Raw genomic sequence first — 16,421 nt, 5'->3', positions numbered from 1 at the left:
TTGTTTGCTGAAGGAACAGTGATGGTTTTTTTCCTTTCCTTGGTGTCAATATTTGGCAGAATGTCGGAATTGGAAGCTTTGGGGCCTGTGCCCGGTCCCTCCCCTTGCGTGGCCCCCAGGCAAGGCAGGAAATGTCCCACAGGCACAGCAGTGTGTGCCAGCAAAATCCCTCCTGTGATGAAGTGCAAAAGGACCTGCTATTCCTGAGGCCTGGTGGCAGGGCTGGGGCAGGGACACCTTGGGAAGACAGCAGGGTCTCTCACACTGGGAAAGCCCTCGTCCTGCAGAGGTGAATCTGGTGCTGCCAGGATCACTGGTAGTAGATGCTGAAGGCGTGGAGGATGTATAGGAAGGTCGTGAGGAAGGCGAAGAACTGCACGAGAGGAAGAAGAGGAAGGGTCAGCTGGCAGAGTCAAACTCCATCTCCTCCCAGTGCTCTCAGCATGGGGAAGCCTCCCAGCCCAGAGCTCTCTCCAGCCTCAAAGGAGAGGCAAAGCCTCAGCTTTTCCCAGGATCCAGCCATGTCGGGCTGTCCATGAACTGATGGACCCTGAGAAGCCGACCCTAGCTGCATGACCCACAGAGGTGAGGAGCTGAAGCTGTGCCCAGTGGGGCTTGGGGTGGCTCTGCTGTGGCTTCAGCACGTGCTGCTGCCTGTCCCAGGGGGAACTGCGTGTTCTGCAGCCTGGCAGGGCGCTCTGGACTCACCGATGCGGCGCTGTTGAGTTGGTAGTTGAGCGGCCCGTCGGGGCTGAGCTCAGAGTTGATGGTCGCGTTGGCCTGCAGGACAGCGGCGCTCATGTACAGAATGGCCGTGGCACCGTGGTACAAACTGTCCTGCAAAACAACGCTCCTGTGAGTGCCCCAAGGGGGACACGTGCCTGCATAGGGTGGGGACCAAACCCTCCCAGGCAGTGGTTCGACAGCACAGCTCCCCTGGACTTTCCAGTCGAGGCAAGAGGAGGAGAGGGTCGGTGGGTCACCAGCCGTGGTGGTCCTGCACCCACACTGCTGCTGTCAACATCTGCCCGTGTTCCATCCTCTCCTTACCAGCACTTTCCAGTTCTCGCTGTTCCTGTGGAAGCCGAGGAGGTAGCTTAAGAGGAGCAGCAGGGAGATGAGGCAGGAGGTGAGGGACACGTACATCACCCATCCCTGCAGCAGCGGCAAGGAGACGGAGGTAGCAGCGACGAGGATCCACACCCAGGTCCCGCAGAGCTGCCAGGGACAAACAGGCACCTCTGATGAGTGTGGGATGAGGAAAAGCTCTTTTCCTGCCTGGTTCCCTCCTCGCCTCCCTCCTGGGCAGGCCACAGCAGCCAGCGGAACCGCTGCATCTTTCCCAGGGCATCCCGGTGCAACAACAAGCAAGCTGGCACCGGTTTCCCTGAACACTCATGGGAAATGAGTGCTCACACGAAAGGGAAGGGTTTGCTGCTGCCTTCCACACAAGGAAATGTGTCACCCCGAGGGATTTGGTGGAGAAGCCAGAAAATGCGCTTTTATCTGGGAAAAGCAAACAGCCCTGCTCGCTCGGTCATCTCCGAGGCTTGGAATCACAGCACGAGGAAGTCTCCTTCAGCTCCACACACCAGCCTGGAGTGAGTTGCCCATTCTGGATCCACCCAAAAGATTTGCTGAGCACAAAAAGCACACAGGCTTATCGGGATGATGCTGCCCTGAGCCATCCCGGGAATTGCAGCAGGGAGCTGAGCCCATCACCACGGGCAGGGATTGTGCCTGTGGAGCACAGGGTGTGTGGGTTGCCAGCCCATGTGCACCATGACAAAGTGCACCAGCTGCTATCTCAGGCAGTCCCACTGGATGCCCTCTGGACCCAGAAGCAATTGAAAGAGTCATGGAATGTCACACGTTACGAGACGCCAAATTGCCTTCGACCTCTGGAACGACTTGAGACCAAAACTGCCTTGATTTTTCAAGCTGTTTCTACATGATAACAAGAGCTGGGCGAGCCAGCAGCTCTTCAGCCTCTCCCAGCCTCACACAGCGACCCTCACACAGGCTGTGATGGAGCGGAGTGTACCTTGTCCTCAAGCTGTTCCTAAAAACCCCATCAGGAATACTTCGTGCTTTCAGCGTTAGCTCAAAGACAATGTGTCACTAATCCCAGTAATGATGCCTTCAGGAGGATTTCGGGGGATTTTAGCCGGGAGCGGGTGCGGAGCGAGGCATACTCACGATCTCCGGCAGGATGAAGGCGTAGGGGATGGTTTTGAAGACGGCGGGTCCGGAGGGCAGGGCTGGCTGCGTGGAGGCTGCAGAGGGACCCACCGAGGCCATGTCTCCTCCGCTGACAGCGCTGCGCTGGGCTCCGCTGGCGCTCGGCTGCCCCGCGCCGCTCCCGTGCGGGATTTAAGGGACACGCCCGCGGGACGTAAGCGCAGGAACCGGCCGGGGCTGGCACCGCGCCGTGCCCCGGCACCGCCGGACACCGCGGCTTTGTGCATCCCGCTGCCGGCCGGGATGCGACAGAGCCCGACCCCGGCCCCAACACGCACCAATGCAAGGTCATTAATTGGAGGGGAAAGGGGAAAAAAAACTTTCTACACCTTGCCGGGACAGAAATATTTCCTGCAAACACTTGTCCTTGGCACGCTTCCAAGCCTGAAATATTTTTGCTTCCACTGTTGTTGCCTCCTCCCCTTTCTGTTCAGGTTTCTGCTCCCGTGATCACGTCAGACCCCTCCACACCCTCCAGGTACATCCAGCTTCAGGAACTAGCAGGTAAATTTTACAGACACACCGGGAGGGTTTGGCAATGTGCTCCCAAGTGCCCTGTAAGGTTTGAAGGAGAGCTACTGGAATTTCTGCCTCCTGGCAAATACATTTTGGATTTGGGAAGCACCTGCTGTCTCATCCAGCGCACTCTGCCTGGCCCCAGAACTCCCAGATAAGAGGTGGGACGGAAGGCTGGGGGTGGCACTTCTGCCTGGTGGCCCAGAGAGGACAGAATGATCCCATTAACTGGGGCAGTGGGCTACAGCAGGAGGACACTGTCCCAGTGAAATATCCCAGCTATGCCAGGTGAGACAGGTGATGCCCCAGGAACTCGGCTTCTGTGCTAAGCTCTTGCACAACACAGAGCAAAGATCACATCCATATCTCTTGTCTGAGCCCTTCCTATGCTGGGAGAAGTGTCCTGTGGTGTTTCTGGAGGCTCCAGTTTACAGATACTCCAGTGGGAGCTGGTTTTTGGCACCATGCAGTGGAGGCTTTCAAAAATCTTGTTTTATATCTCACCAGACAAAACCAAGCCTGGCCTGGGCTTAAGTCCGTGTGTGACTTGGTGGCAATGTCCCCATTGCCCTGCAGGGAGCATCCAGATGCTCCAGCACTAAAGAGAAAGTGGATTAATCACTTCCCTCTGGGAGTGGGCAGCACACAGAGCCTGTGATCACAAGGCACTGAGGGGTCAGCAGAGGAAATAATCCTGGGGAAATGCAGCGTTCCCAGGATTCCCACCAGCTGTTATTTGTGTTGGGTCAGGCACATTCCTGGGAGTAACCCAGCCTTCTCCTGAGTGGGGGAGAGGAATAGGCAGTCTAAAAACGGAGCAAGCTGCTGGTCACTGGTTTGGCAGGAGAGGATTCTTCCCCTAAGCTGGCTGTCCTTGCTCAGCAGCATTCTTAAAGATCGCTGCTCTTTCCCTTCCCTGCTCCCAGGCTGCTGGGGGACTGGGACAAAGAGCCTTTTGTTCATCCTGATTAAAACAACACTGGAAATTAATTGGAAGCTGCATGAGAGGAGAAAAGGGCTACCTCAGCTTTGGCAAAATATGACACCTGACATGGCTACAACAGGTAGTAACAGGCAACCAGAGCCTTGTTTAACACTGCAAAAGCAAAAATTTAAAATACAACTTCCAGTAGATAAATGGATGAAATAATTTTAATCTCTCTCAAAATCTTAATTGTGCTGAAATATCCATTACAATTCAGATCCTACACAATCTCTTTGGTAAGAATTTAATTTTATTATTACCATGCCCCTAAAGAACCTGACTTGTTCATTCTCCAGGATTGTTTGCCCTGACTTCTCCTAAGAAATCGTAGGCCAGCTCTGAGATGTCAAAGGCTCTGTGGGTGTTTCCTGATGACAGCAGGTACTCCAGCGCGCCATCCTTCTCCCGGCTCCTTTTCAGGAAGTCATGGATCACCTTCCAGCGAGACAATTCCACCTCTTCCTCAGCCCACTTGTAGCTGGGGAGAAACGTGGCGCAGAGCAGAGGGAATACAGAGTCGTGGTACACCAGGACAAACGCAGACTTCAGGAATTCTTGATCTCTCTGCAGAGAACAGCGTTTGAAAACATTTCAGTGCAAACACGTGGTGTTGCCAAGCACTTTCCCAAAGTATTGTACACAGGAAAAAACCCAAACAACTCACTCCCAGTTCCCAGGAAAGCAATGGGAAGAGATTTGACCTTCCTAAACACATATCGGTTATCTTGGAAAAGCCTCCAGCATACCAACAAACCTGCACTGAACTCTGCCAGCCTTCACACAAACTACAGGCACTGAGAGCCCTTTGCTGTGGAGTATTTATATTTTCTTAATATTGTATCTTCCCTGTCCTGGAAACTCAAACTCCTCTCATTTCCCTGCTCTCCTAGGCGGAGCGTGGCTTTGATCCCACTCCTTGCAGCCAGAGGTGATGCTGCCCCCGGGCTCTCTTTGTGCATGGTGTGACCTGTGTGCACCCCTATAAAGATCAGTTTGGAAAACCCAAAGGATCAGCCTGGTCAATTATCAAACACACGGGAAAGATCCAAGTCCGGAGTGTCCCAGCCCCAGGAGCGCTGTGCCTGGCAGGGAGCATTGCAGGGCTCAGCCTCACGGAACCACGCGAGGGGTGAGCCTTCAGCAGGCAGCAATCCTCCCGTGGGAGTGGCACATGCCAGTCAGGTAGAACTGGATGGTTCTGGGAGCCCGGGGAGTTGCCAATTCCGTGAGCAGATCTGCTTTCCTTTTGGATGAATGGCCCTGAAAAAGCTGCTCTGACTCAGCGGGTGTTTGTTCTGCGTAAACAGGGAGCTGTCCTTGCGCATCAATCCAGGAGCACGCACAGGGAATGAAATATCCCGCTGCTGCTCCCAGGAAATGCAGGACTGAGAGCCAATGGCTTTCCCATTCAGTTCCCTGCAGCTGCTCTCTGTCTGTGGGACAGGAGGTAGGACAAGGTGTGGGTGAGCCTGGGGACCACCAGGTCAGTTCTCCAGCTGTCTATGTGCCAAAATGCGGGATTACAACTGTCTGGGGCAGGGACATCTGAGGAATTTGGGGGCCTTTTCCCAGGCAGACTGTGGGAGGACTGAAGCTCAGAGTTTGGTGGAGGGAATATGATTTTGGGGGCATACACAGCCCCTTATGTTTCCATGGAAAGCTTTTACCAGCTGACTATTGGAAGCACATCCTGACAGGGAGCCACACTGTAACAGGTTCCCCCTCTAACAACACTGAAATAAAACGTTACAAGTTAATTTAATTTTCCTCCTGGTTTACTGTTAAAAATCTGGGTGAGAAATGTTAAGAACTGCATTTACATATCTCTATTTTCCAAATAGATGTACAGTGAGAGGAAAAGTTAAGCAGCAATTGCAGCTAGCTCAAATTACCCTGAATATATGGAAAGAAAAACTTTTAGTTTGTTACCTTCTCAATTCTCTTCAATGTTCTTTCTTTGTCTGCCCAGGCACTCTAGAATGAAATGTAAAATCAGACCAAGGCTGTGGAGAACTTTGTCTTCTCCCAGGACAGAAAAAAAGCTCAAATTTTGCCTGGAAATCTCGACAAGGTAACATACCCGAAGTGCATCCATCAGGTCTGGCTGATCCAGGAGTTGAGGGAAAGTTGCTAAAACAGGATTACAGATTAAGTCTGCAACAGAAAGCAAGCACAGTCAAGGCTAAGAAGGAATCAGGATGGTTTTCAAAGTATTGGCCCATTCAGGTGTTCAGCACATCCCCTCCTGACAGATTATTCCAAAGGGAAAATGAGCTGTAACAGTTCTCCAGAGCAGGGAAGGTAGGAGAATTCCCTAAAAACTGTTCTGACTGCAGCCAATTCTCAGTGGCTGAGAGACAGTTAAACTAGGAGAGGAGACACACAAACCCCAGTGCTGTTTTTTGGGAATGCCAGCAAACACGAGCCCTTCCCGATTTACCTGCCAGGGGTGTTTTCCCTCATTTCTGCACCTGTCTTTTTTACACACAGCTGTAATTGTGCTGCTTGGTTTGGATGTTATGGATAAACACACTTGGGTTCTACCTCAGCCTGTGTCTGATGTGGCATTTTAGGAGAACCAGGGACCAAGTGCACAGTGAATTTTCCCTATGGGGCCCATATCCCACTGCACAGGTGAGCTGGTGCTTTTTGGATCACTTCCATGAGAAATCACTCTGTTCCTGATATTATTTTAATTAATGAGACTGTGGGTAAGGATCCAGGTGACAGAGAGCAGGATTTTGGCTGAAGTGTTTTCTTTATTGTGTGACTTCAAATATTGAAGGTACACTTGTTTCTTCACCTTGAAGCTGATTGGAGGTTTGGTAAACATGAAGCATTTACTAATGCCAAAACATTTTGGGGAAGGGAGCCAGGCTGATGACTTCTGGGGAGTAGAACAGACATTTTCAGTTGTCTATTCCTAAAGTGATGGTGGATTTTGAAATAATAGAAATCTTCTTTAGTTGCACAGCTACCAGAACAACTTCTGGGATAAAGCCTTTCGATGACCTCAAATGAAGTCTGAATCCAAAGGGATGCAATTTAACTCCAGGAGAGGTCACTGGCCTGATCTACTGTCCTAAATCATGAAGAACAAACCAGGTAAGTGTGGCAGTTCTCACCTATATAAATTCAAATGTAGTACAGTTAAGAAATGTAATTTTTCCTTATTTCAAATTGTTTTTTAAATAGGGAAGGGTATAAACTATCATTAGTTCTGCTGAATAATCAGGGCAAGACACTGAGTTCTAAAACCAGAATTCTCCAACTTTGGTCTCTCCCTACTGTCAGCAAGTAAACAATAATTAAAAAAAAAAAAAACAAAGAGGCTAACTTAGCCAGAGTGCCAAAAACATCTCTTACCAGAGGGAAACTCTGGAGAGAGTCATTCCCTGGGTGAACCTGATCTTCCTTCAGTGCTCACCTGTGCTTTGCATGCTCATCCTGTCCTTCAGGAGGGCATCTCCAAGGATTTGCCGATAAAACACCAGGAGATGGATGTAGCACATGCCCCCAACTAATGTTTCAGGGAGAAAACTGTTGGGAAAATAAGGGACAGCAGTTGAGATGTTGATTGATCTGCAAACACTGCAGATTTCTCTAGGCTATCTGGAATACTTTTTCATTTTATGGAAGCACAGGGACTCACTTCAGGATGTCTTTTGAGTGCACACTTGGTGACTTCACTTTCACCAGAAGCACAGGCTGTTTCCTGAGGCTCATGAACTGCTGAAAAACCCCAGAGCCTGCTGCAGGAATAAACACCCCAGATTGAAACAGTCAGTTTGAAACAATAGTAATAATTATATTACAAAAATGGGCATTTCAGTGGGTTGAGAACTCTTTCAAGTCGAGTTAGCCTGGCAGCACCCAGCTCCCCACAGCCAAGGCAAAAGCAGATAAACAATGGAATACGTGCAAAAATAGAACACACAAACCCAAAGCAGGCTGTGGGCACTGTTGTGAAGGAGATGCAGCATGAATCACATCATTATGTTTATATTACACTGAAAAGGAACCACACCTCTCCTTGATATTGATGGGTCAACCTCAATGCCTCTCTCATAGGGAGTTCCACCACTCAGGACCAGCTCATACATCCTGTCAATAAAGATAAATTTGAAGCCTGTATGATATTGGGAATTCAACTCTTTTTGGAATTTAATTATACTGGGAGGTCAATTATTTTAAAAGCCATTAACAACACTGTTTCTTTTCCACAGCGCAATTATTTTTCTTGTACGGAATTTAGCAATTGGTTCACTAAAATGGTTTTGAGGAATCATCACTTCAACAATTTAAATCTTCCATATTTAAAATTTGTTAAAGAATAATGTAACCCCAGTTCTGCCAAGAGTAAGTCACTGCTGAAACAAGCATGAAATTTAATCTATAATACCATGCTTACTTAATGAAATAGTAGAATATTTAAAAGATGAGATTTAGAGACTTTTAGAACAGTAGAGGTGTCCTGCAGGTGCTGTAATCCAGATAAATTCAGAATACATATACACAATACATATATGTCTACCAGTATTTGGTAAAAAACAAGTCTTGAAAGTCTGAGCTACAGTGAATTATTTCTGTCAATAAACAAAAAGTTTTCCTACATTTAATAAAATAAAAATACATACACTTTATTATTCTTTCAGATGACTGGACCCACTAATCATAAATCAGCTGCAAAATATAATTTACGCTCCAAGAGCAGTGAGAGATTCATTCACAACAACTCCTACCTGATTCCAGGTCTTGGGAACCATCTCCCAGTTTTCACATGGGAAAGGGATAAATGCAGCAAAGAAGAACCAGAATCATAAAGGCCTGGTATGGATGCCCCTTGCCCCAGGAGTGTGTAAGTATGAAAGAGGAGCTTTACTCTTAGTCTAAAACAGATCTATTTACACCTATGTGTAAATACAGGGAGAGCAGGACAATGCAACAAACTAACTTGGAAGGAACAGGAAGCCCAGTGGAAGTGAAGAGCTTCAGAAAGGCCCAGCCACAGCTCAGCTCTCCTCTTTCACCTGTTGACTAGGAAAAAAGAGAAATGTAAATTATTTGAGCAGCTGACCCAGAATGAGTGACTGAACCACAATTAATAACAGTAACCACATCAAAATTGTTGTAGTTATTCCCCTTTTCCTCTTTCACCCTTGTGTGTTTAAAAATCACAGTCTGCCTTCTCTGAGGGTAGTTTTCCTGGCTTTACCATCTATTGTCTTACTACCTGTTGTGCTTTCCAGCAGCATATCCCAGATGGACAGGTTCTATGTGTGTCAACAGGAGCTGGGAACCACTGTCCATACTGCTGAAACAGTTAAAGTTTTCAAACTGTACAGGACATTAGTCTGAAATAAATGGCTGAGATGGAAAACTGCAGGAGTGAAGAGAGAACCAGTCCATTGGGATCCCATGGCATGGGATCTTTGGCACAAGTTACTTCAGTGTTGGTACAGGGACATGCACATCCATGAGCCAGAGGGACTTTTACTCTCTAATTAGGGATATTCTCCTATCAGAGAATCCCAGAATGGTTTGGGTTGGAAGGGATTTTAAGGATCATCTTGTACTAACCCCTGCCATGGCCAGGGACATCTTCCACTATCCCAGGCTGCTCCAAGCCCTGTCCAGCCCAGCCTTGAGCACTGCCAGGGATCCAGGGGCAGCCACAGCTTCTCTGGGCACCCTATGCCAGGGCCTCCCCACCCTCCCAGAGAAGAATTCCTTCCCAATATCCCATCCATCCCTGCCCTCTGACGGTTGGAAGTCATTGTCCTATCACTACATGACCTTGTGAAAAGTCTCTCTCCATCTTTCCAGGTATTGTCTAATCCTGTTCTCTAAAGAAGGATATTTCTCTAGTCCTATTCTCTACCTGGGGACAGCTGGTTCCTGTCACCCTGAAAACTCAGCTTCTGAGCTTGCTAACATAGTTTTCTAAGGACTTTCCCAGGACAGTAACTGTAAACATAGATATGTGTACATTCTTTCTGTTACACGTCTTCTGATGGGCATTTCTCATGGCCAGTGCAGTGAGAAAGTGTTATCCTGACCATCCAATCCCCGACCATGGTAAGAAGCCTATAAATCCTGGGAGGAAAAATAAACTCTGCTCTTTCTTTACCACACCTCAACCTGTGTCCGCATTATCTATTCATCTTCAGCGGTAACAGGTTCCCTTTATGAACCTGCACTTGGAGTGACTTCCAGTGCCCCTCCCCACACTCACATTGCACCTGTACGTGATGCCGAGCTCAAACAATATCCCAATGGCTGAAGACATGGAGTTGGACCTGACAAAAGAGTCCCCATCAAGCAAGCTGGGTAAGATGCCCATCACCTGGTACAGAGGGAGGGAGGAAAAAGGAAAAAGAAGTTAATGTACCTATGGAAAAAAAAAACCAAACTTGAATTTTAAAGGCCTTCAAGCACATCCCTCACTCAACACAAGATCTCAAACTCAATCCCACTATAAAAAATGAGGAGAGAAGTGATTCCAGTCAAAACCCTGCCCCCCTTATTGTCTTTCCATGGAGCACAGTTGTGCCACCAGGGAACACTTTAGTGACACTGGAGGAAGAAGCTGTAAAAAGCCAGCAGCTGTGTCACCTACCCTTGGAGAAAAGGTCCAAGTTTGAGGATTTTTAGGCAGCCACGTAGCTCTCACTGTGTGAATGTTACTCAGCACCTGAAGTAGGGGAAAAAAAGCTAAGGCAAGTTTTACTGCTTTCAGAAAATGCAGGGTTATCCCAGATGGATCCAACACTGCACACAACAAAGACAGCTGGAAGAAAATTGCTGGATAATCAGGGTTATGTTTTTATAAAAGGCTGCTCTGCACACACACAAAGGAACAGAGGATCAAGGGCACGTGGAGGAATCTGACCCTGACCCAGCTGCTCCCAGGCCCATCCCAGGAGACAGATCAGCCCGGGAAACGCTCATCCCCATCACCAGGAACACAGAGGAGGCAGCAGGCACAATGGCAGGTGGGGAACCCAAAATTAGGGACTCAGAGAAATGGAGCTCCCGCCCCAGCCCCTCCCAGGGCCGGGTGTGACTGTCACCCTGAGTCAGGAGCAGCTCCCCAGCTCACCTCACACTGCTCATGGGCATTTTGGGGCTGCACCTGATTTACCACGAGAGGAAAGCAGAGGGGGAGAAACCAAAGACAGAATAAGGGAGGGATCGAGTGCTTTGTGGAGTAGCAAGGGTGGGAAGCAGGGCTGAGTGTGCTTGCCTGGCCGTGCCTGATGCCCATCAATGCGGTCTGGCCTGTTTTATCATTCAATTCTATACTTCTGCGTGAGTGGGCTCAAACCAGACTCAGCTGAGCATAAATTAAGCATCTTGGGAGGCAGGTTGTGTGAGACAGCTGGAGGAGCTGCCTACGAGAGGAACCAGAACCAGAAGGATCCTGGGAGTTGCAAACCTCCTCCAGTCCTTTATTTGGGAAGCAGACACGTTCCTTACCCGGCTGCCGTCAAAGAGGCAGAGCCGGACGTGCCGGCTGAGGACCCGCACACCGGTTCCAGGAGGAGGAATCATCTTGCAGCTGCATAAAGTGACAATCAGGGACACTCTGGTGGGTCTAGGATGGATCTGAAATGCAGCAGAAGGAGGGTTAAACCTACAGGGCCCTCATTTTGTGTTTATGGACTGAAGTGATTCTCCCAACCACAAAGCCAGTGCAGTGGTAGCAGCAGGACTTCTTCACAAGCCTTTAGCTGTGATGTTTTAGTGGGACAGAAGATCCCAGCAGAAGAAATATTCCAGAGATGGTTGCAAATTAAGACATAATCAATAACCAAAAGGAAAGAAGGCAAATTGTGTCCCACTTAGCAGCAATACTCACGGTATTTCTCTCAGAGTTCCACACCAAGTCTTTGAAAGCCAGCTGGGATGGGGTAAGCTCTGGTTGCAAATAGTAACTTGCTCGAAACTCTTCACCTACAACAAGAGTAAGTTTAAAAACTCTTCATTTTTTAAAATGATCTTTATTGTGCCAAAAGGGACAACACCCCAAATTCATGTCCAGTTGAATATTTGACCAAACAAAACTATGGAATTATCTGCCACGAGCACTATGAGTATTCTGAATTATTTAATCCCAAAAGCACAATAAATTATTTTTAAAAAGAGATTAAAACCTTTAAACAGAAAGACTATGAAAACATGAGATATATTAATATATTTGGTGAAGAGGCTACAAAAGACCTTTGAGAAAAAGGGAAAATTAAAATTTTTAAAAAAACCCCTTAATTTCCAGCAAAGTCAACAGGAATGAACTTCCAAAGCAGAAACTCTTTAAAATCATGAGGAAATTTGTCAGGATTTCACATTGATAAAGTAAAATTTAAGAGGAAAAAAAATCTTTTGTACATTATATGATGGATCAAATATAGCCAGTTAGCTAATAAATTAAAATAAAGCAACACCAACAGGCTGGTGACCAGGGTGAGAAAGCCACCACAGACACCTGAGAATCCTGCCAGACAAAATCCTTACCTTCCTCCAAGAGCTGGAAAAGCATGGATGGGCGAAATCCAGCAGGAACTGCCCCTGTGGTGGTCAATACCTCCACAGTGTCATTCTAGTAAAAACAAAGAAAAAAAAGGATATTACTGTTCCTGCTATTTAACAGCAAATTTCATCCCAATTTACAGAATTTGGAACCAGAAACTTGGGATGTTGGTCACCTCCTCTGAAACATTTCTGTGGCATTTCTTGCTACCAAAACCTCCCAAAACACAGATGTTGTTAAAGAACAATAGGCTGTGATACGAGACATGGTGTTTGGGAAAAGGCACAGCTTGTCTACAAAATAATGGAGATCATGGCAGGTGAAGCTGCAGTGTAAGAGGGGCACCTACCTCTGTGATGGCTCGGACAGCACTCCAGTGGGAATCTGTTCTGGAAGAAAATGGAGGGATTTATAGTAAATCCTCACATGAACAAAAATTTAACCACTAAATAGCACTCTGTTTTCAAACAGCAGCAGCTTCACAGCCGTATCTGAGACATTCCATTTACCTTTTTTTAATTTCAGTTCCATCTGCTGTTTCATCCACCACTTCTATGTGTTCTTCTGACTCCTCCTGGCTTTCTTCCTCTTCCTTAGGAACCTGGAATTCACATTTAAAATGGCAAAGGGCTCGATTTCTTCCAAGTTCTGTTCTTAAAAATGTCTTCTCCAATCACAGCCCATGTTAATTTAAGTTTAGAATAAATTAAGGAAGTTTAGAAAAGGAGATTTTTTTCTCTCTGTGATGCAGAAAATTGTCCTGCATTTACATGGACTCCCATTTCAGATAAATTATTAAAACCCCAAATTAATCCACAGCAGCTTGGAGTCTTCAGAGCTGGCCTTTAGCAACAAAGATTCTGACTTTCATATTTAAGAAACTTCTCTGCCACAACTTCACAAGGCACAGAAATGCTGCTTTTGATGGCTATCTCCATGCCCATGGATAAAAACATGGAGTTATTTCCAAATAATGTGCTTTATTTCCAAACAACACACTGCTTTGTGACCCATTTGGTGCAGCTCATTAATTATATTATTTTTTATATAATTAATTATATGCTCATTAATTGACATAAAAGAGCAGAGGGGGGATGAGGACAGAGGTTGCAGCACACCAACCGCAAGGTAGGTCCTGGGAACGAGGCCTCTCTCCCCCTTGGAATTTTCAGCTACCCACCAGCCATCCGCCTTCTTGTCGTGTATGACCAGGATTTCACCTTTCTTTGGCATCAGAAAAAGAGACAGAGACAAAAAAAAAAACAACCAAATATTTAAATGAAAAAGGACCTAACTCCAGTTTCTCCCCAAATCCCACAACTGGCTGAATCCCAAAAGCAGAGGATTTCATTATAGTTACTGCTTAACTCAGTGATCTGCAGTAAAAACCCTTTACAGGGAGAGATTTACCACAAATGTGAGATCCCCTTCCTGCTGGGCATCAAAGTTTCCAACAGCAACACATTCTCTAACATTTGGATCATCCAACAACTTCTCCACATCTTCTTCTTCTTCTTCAGTGTCCTCCTCCTCCTCACCTTCTTCATCTTCACTCTCCTCCTCTTCTTCATCTCCCTCTTCTGCATGAGGACCTTTCTGGTGTTCCTCATCCCTACCCAAAACAAATCAAACAATTTTTTAGTATCATCTCCACCGAACTTTTTGAAATGCTGTCAAGCCTCTGCAAGGACATTATTCAGATCCAGCATTTTCATTCCTGTGTTTTGCTCTCTGTCCTGAAGAATCTCCTCCAAACCTCACATTCATTATCCAGCACTCTTGAAAAAATCCCAGCCAGTCATAAATTACTTCTCTCCTGAGCACTTCTTTTTTTATCCTTCTGTTATTTTTCAGCTAATCAAGGGGATGTGATAATTATTTTCCAGGGCCCATTCCAGCAATCCTTTTAAAAACCAGGTTGCATTTGTATGTTTAAGCTACTCACCCTGGATAATTCTTTGTCACATTTTCCTGATCCAAGACAAGAAGGAGTTTCTGCAGCTGCTGGGAGAGTTTCAGCAACAGCTTTTCTTCCTCTTCCTTCCTCTCGCTGTAATTCCCCACTGGCGCCGGCTCGTCAGCCTGACAGAGAACCCAGAAAATGCCCCAAAAAATCAAAGTTCTCCAATAAATTGCTCAAAGAATCAAAGTTCCTCTATAAATTAAGTTTTCCAGAGATTCCTTACAAGCTTTCCCCTTCCTGGGCTGCTCTCATTCCCTCTTTAGTGACAATTTTCTTACCCTTTCACCTTTTTACCAAGGTGAAATTCTCTGTTAAGTTTTCACCTGGGACTTGGACAAAATAAAGCATTAAAGTGAATTTTTAAATTATAGAAATGAATATAAAAAAATATAGATTGGAGAGATGACCAGCAGGGATTGTGCAGTACTGGGCATTGCTCTTGGACTGAGGCATCTAAAATAGAGCAGTGATTTTCTTTAAACACTTTCCACAATGGATTTTGAAGAAAACCACAAATTAATCTCCATACTTACTTTTTTCAAAGCATGGAGAGCATTTGTATTCTCCTCCACCAATTTCTTCAGCTCTGTACATCTGCATTGAAAGCAAGACAGACAGACAGACAGTATTTTCTTAAAATTCTGATCCAAACCACACCTGCTGACTAAAAGGTGTCATTTTAGGTGTTGTGTGTCCCTTCAGGCTGAGAATTCCAAGCCCAAAGAGCAACATCTGACAGAATCCCAGAATAGCTGGGGTTGGAATGGACCTCTGGAGCTCACCCAGCCCAAGCCCACTGCTCAGGCAGGGTCACCCAGAGCAGGTGACACGGGAATGCATCCAGGTGGGTTTGGGATGTCTCCAGAGAGGGAGACTCCACACCCTCCCTGGGCAGCGCTTCCAGTTCTCTGCCACCCTCATGGAGAAGTGGATCTTGTGTTTTCATTTATGGCCATTGCTCCTCATGCTGCTGCTGGGCACCACTGGAAGGAGCCTGGCACATCCCCTTGGCACCTGCCTTGGAGATATTTATGTGGATTGGTGAGATCTCCTCTCAGTCCTCCCTTCTCCAGACTGTCCTCAGCCCCAGAGGGGTGGGGAGGAGCCGGCCCAGAAAACAGGGGAGAGAAGGGGCTGGGAAGGAGGCAGCCCAGAAAACAGGGGAGAGGAGGGGCAGGGAGAACGCTGTACAATTGGGAGGGAAAAAGCACAGAGGGAACGAGCACTACTGAGGGTACGAGAGGGGAGGGTGAGGGCAGCGCCCGGGCGGTGGGACCGAGGGATGGGTTCGGGATGGGGCTCGGGACCCCGCTCACCTCAGCCAAAGAGCCTCCCGCTGCCCGGGGGCTGCAGCCGCGCTGTCCGCCCGCAGCTCCTCCACCTGCAACAGGGGACAACAGGGGCGGTCAGGGGCCGGGGGGCGAGACAGCCGGCACGGTACCGGTACCAGCCCTGGTACAGCTCGGTACAGCCCCGGTACCGGCCCTGGTACATCCCCGGTACATCCCCGGTACCGGCCCTGGTACATCCCCGGTATAGCTCCGGTACCGGCCCTGGTACATCCCCGGTACGGCACCGGTATCGGCCCTGGTACATCCCCGGTACATCCCCGGTACCGGCCCTGGTACATCCCCGGTACCTGCGCCCGCAGCTCCCGGCTCCGGCGCTGCACCCGCTGCAGCGGCCCCCGCGCCCGCCGCTCCGACATGGCCACGGGGCAGGGGGGCGGCGCCGGCGCCGGGGGATGACGGGCCCGGGGCGGGGCCGCAGCGCTCCTACCGCACACCGGGCAGCCCCCGGCTCTGAAAGCCCCTTCGCAGCCCATCTGGGGACAAACGGGCTGTGGCGTTTTGTGATCCCGGTCATGGAATCACAGCTGGGGTTGGAATCAGCTCTGGAGACCATCCAGGGTCACCCAGGATCGTTACGTTTGGGAAAGAGCTCCAAGGTCAAGGCCAGGCCTTAAGGGGCTCTGGGTACTGCTTTTTCTCCCCCATCGATTTTAGAACTCCACAACAGCTCTGAAAACCAGCAGCCTGCAACGAATCCCCCAGTACTCCTGGAATTCTCTAGCAACGGGAAGAAGGAATTTGCTACAGCTACCTTCACAATTCCTTATCCAAAGTGCCAGGCGGAATTCATACTCCTTTATTTTACTCGTTTATTCACCCAGCCAACGCATGAGC

General features: G+C 48.1%; 2 protein-coding genes and 1 long non-coding RNA gene across 4 annotated transcripts; 1 reads left to right on the top strand and 2 right to left on the bottom strand.

Annotated features, from left to right (window-relative positions):
* Positions 1 to 165: 165 nt before the first annotated feature.
* Positions 166 to 2,628, bottom strand: MALL (mal, T cell differentiation protein like). Its single transcript, XM_005525479.3, has 4 exons — positions 2,200 to 2,628; positions 1,051 to 1,218; positions 709 to 837; positions 166 to 373 (listed from the first exon to the last, which is right to left on the bottom strand). The coding sequence occupies exons 1-4, from the start codon at positions 2,299 to 2,301 to the stop codon at positions 311 to 313; spliced, it is 462 nt and encodes a 153-aa protein (XP_005525536.1). The 5' UTR covers positions 2,302 to 2,628; the 3' UTR covers positions 166 to 310.
* A 1,263-nt stretch (positions 2,629 to 3,891) lies between these two features.
* On the bottom strand, positions 3,892 to 15,964 carry NPHP1 (nephrocystin 1). Of its 2 annotated transcripts, none has more exons than XM_088053909.1 (20): positions 15,875 to 15,964; positions 15,552 to 15,616; positions 14,769 to 14,829; positions 14,218 to 14,354; positions 13,683 to 13,884; positions 13,395 to 13,496; positions 12,782 to 12,873; positions 12,622 to 12,661; positions 12,257 to 12,341; positions 11,604 to 11,698; positions 11,222 to 11,350; positions 10,362 to 10,436; positions 9,978 to 10,088; positions 8,697 to 8,779; positions 7,770 to 7,846; positions 7,395 to 7,494; positions 7,170 to 7,282; positions 5,823 to 5,896; positions 5,672 to 5,716; positions 3,892 to 4,306 (listed from the first exon to the last, which is right to left on the bottom strand). In XM_088053909.1, the coding sequence occupies exons 1-20, from the start codon at positions 15,941 to 15,943 to the stop codon at positions 4,028 to 4,030; spliced, it is 2,034 nt and encodes a 677-aa protein (XP_087910035.1). In that variant the 5' UTR covers positions 15,944 to 15,964; the 3' UTR covers positions 3,892 to 4,027. The 2 variants fall into 2 exon arrangements, with proteins under 2 accessions (XP_087910035.1, XP_087910036.1); XM_088053910.1 differs by having other exon boundaries at positions 7,395 to 7,491.
* Positions 5,710 to 8,597, top strand: LOC148184548 (uncharacterized). Its single transcript, XR_015772333.1, has 4 exons — positions 5,710 to 5,813; positions 6,233 to 6,376; positions 6,709 to 6,847; positions 8,398 to 8,597. It is a non-coding gene; the product is annotated as an uncharacterized LOC148184548 (long non-coding RNA).
* Positions 15,965 to 16,421: the final 457 nt, after the last annotated feature.

This window comes from Pseudopodoces humilis, chromosome 3 (genome assembly GCF_049639895.1).
Source record: "Pseudopodoces humilis isolate 2021_Gansu_Grassland_sample_001 chromosome 3, ASM4963989v1, whole genome shotgun sequence".
Lineage (NCBI taxonomy): Eukaryota > Metazoa > Chordata > Aves > Passeriformes > Paridae > Pseudopodoces > Pseudopodoces humilis.
The sequence above is the reverse complement of the archived record's forward strand: the minus strand, read 5'-3'. Positions and strand labels throughout refer to the sequence as shown.

Coding starts and splice junctions, on each gene's coding strand:
- MALL (XM_005525479.3), bottom strand. CDS start 2,301: ATGGCCTCGGTGGGTCCCTCTGCAGCCTCCACGCAGCCAGCCCTGCCC. Junction 1,219..2,199: donor CCTTCATCCTGCCGGAGATC/GTGAGTATGCCT, acceptor TGTCCCTGGCAG/CTCTGCGGGACCTGGGTGTG. Junction 374..708: donor AACTCAACAGCGCCGCATCG/GTGAGTCCAGAG, acceptor CCTCTCGTGCAG/TTCTTCGCCTTCCTCACGAC.
- NPHP1 (XM_088053909.1), bottom strand. CDS start 15,943: ATGTCGGAGCGGCGGGCGCGGGGGCCGCTGCAGCGGGTGCAGCGCCGG. Junction 11,699..12,256: donor TTTCCAGCTCTTGGAGGAAG/GTAAGGATTTTG, acceptor CTCTTGTTGTAG/GTGAAGAGTTTCGAGCAAGT. Junction 7,495..7,769: donor CCCATCAATATCAAGGAGAG/GTGTGGTTCCTT, acceptor TTATTCCTGCAG/CAGGCTCTGGGGTTTTTCAG.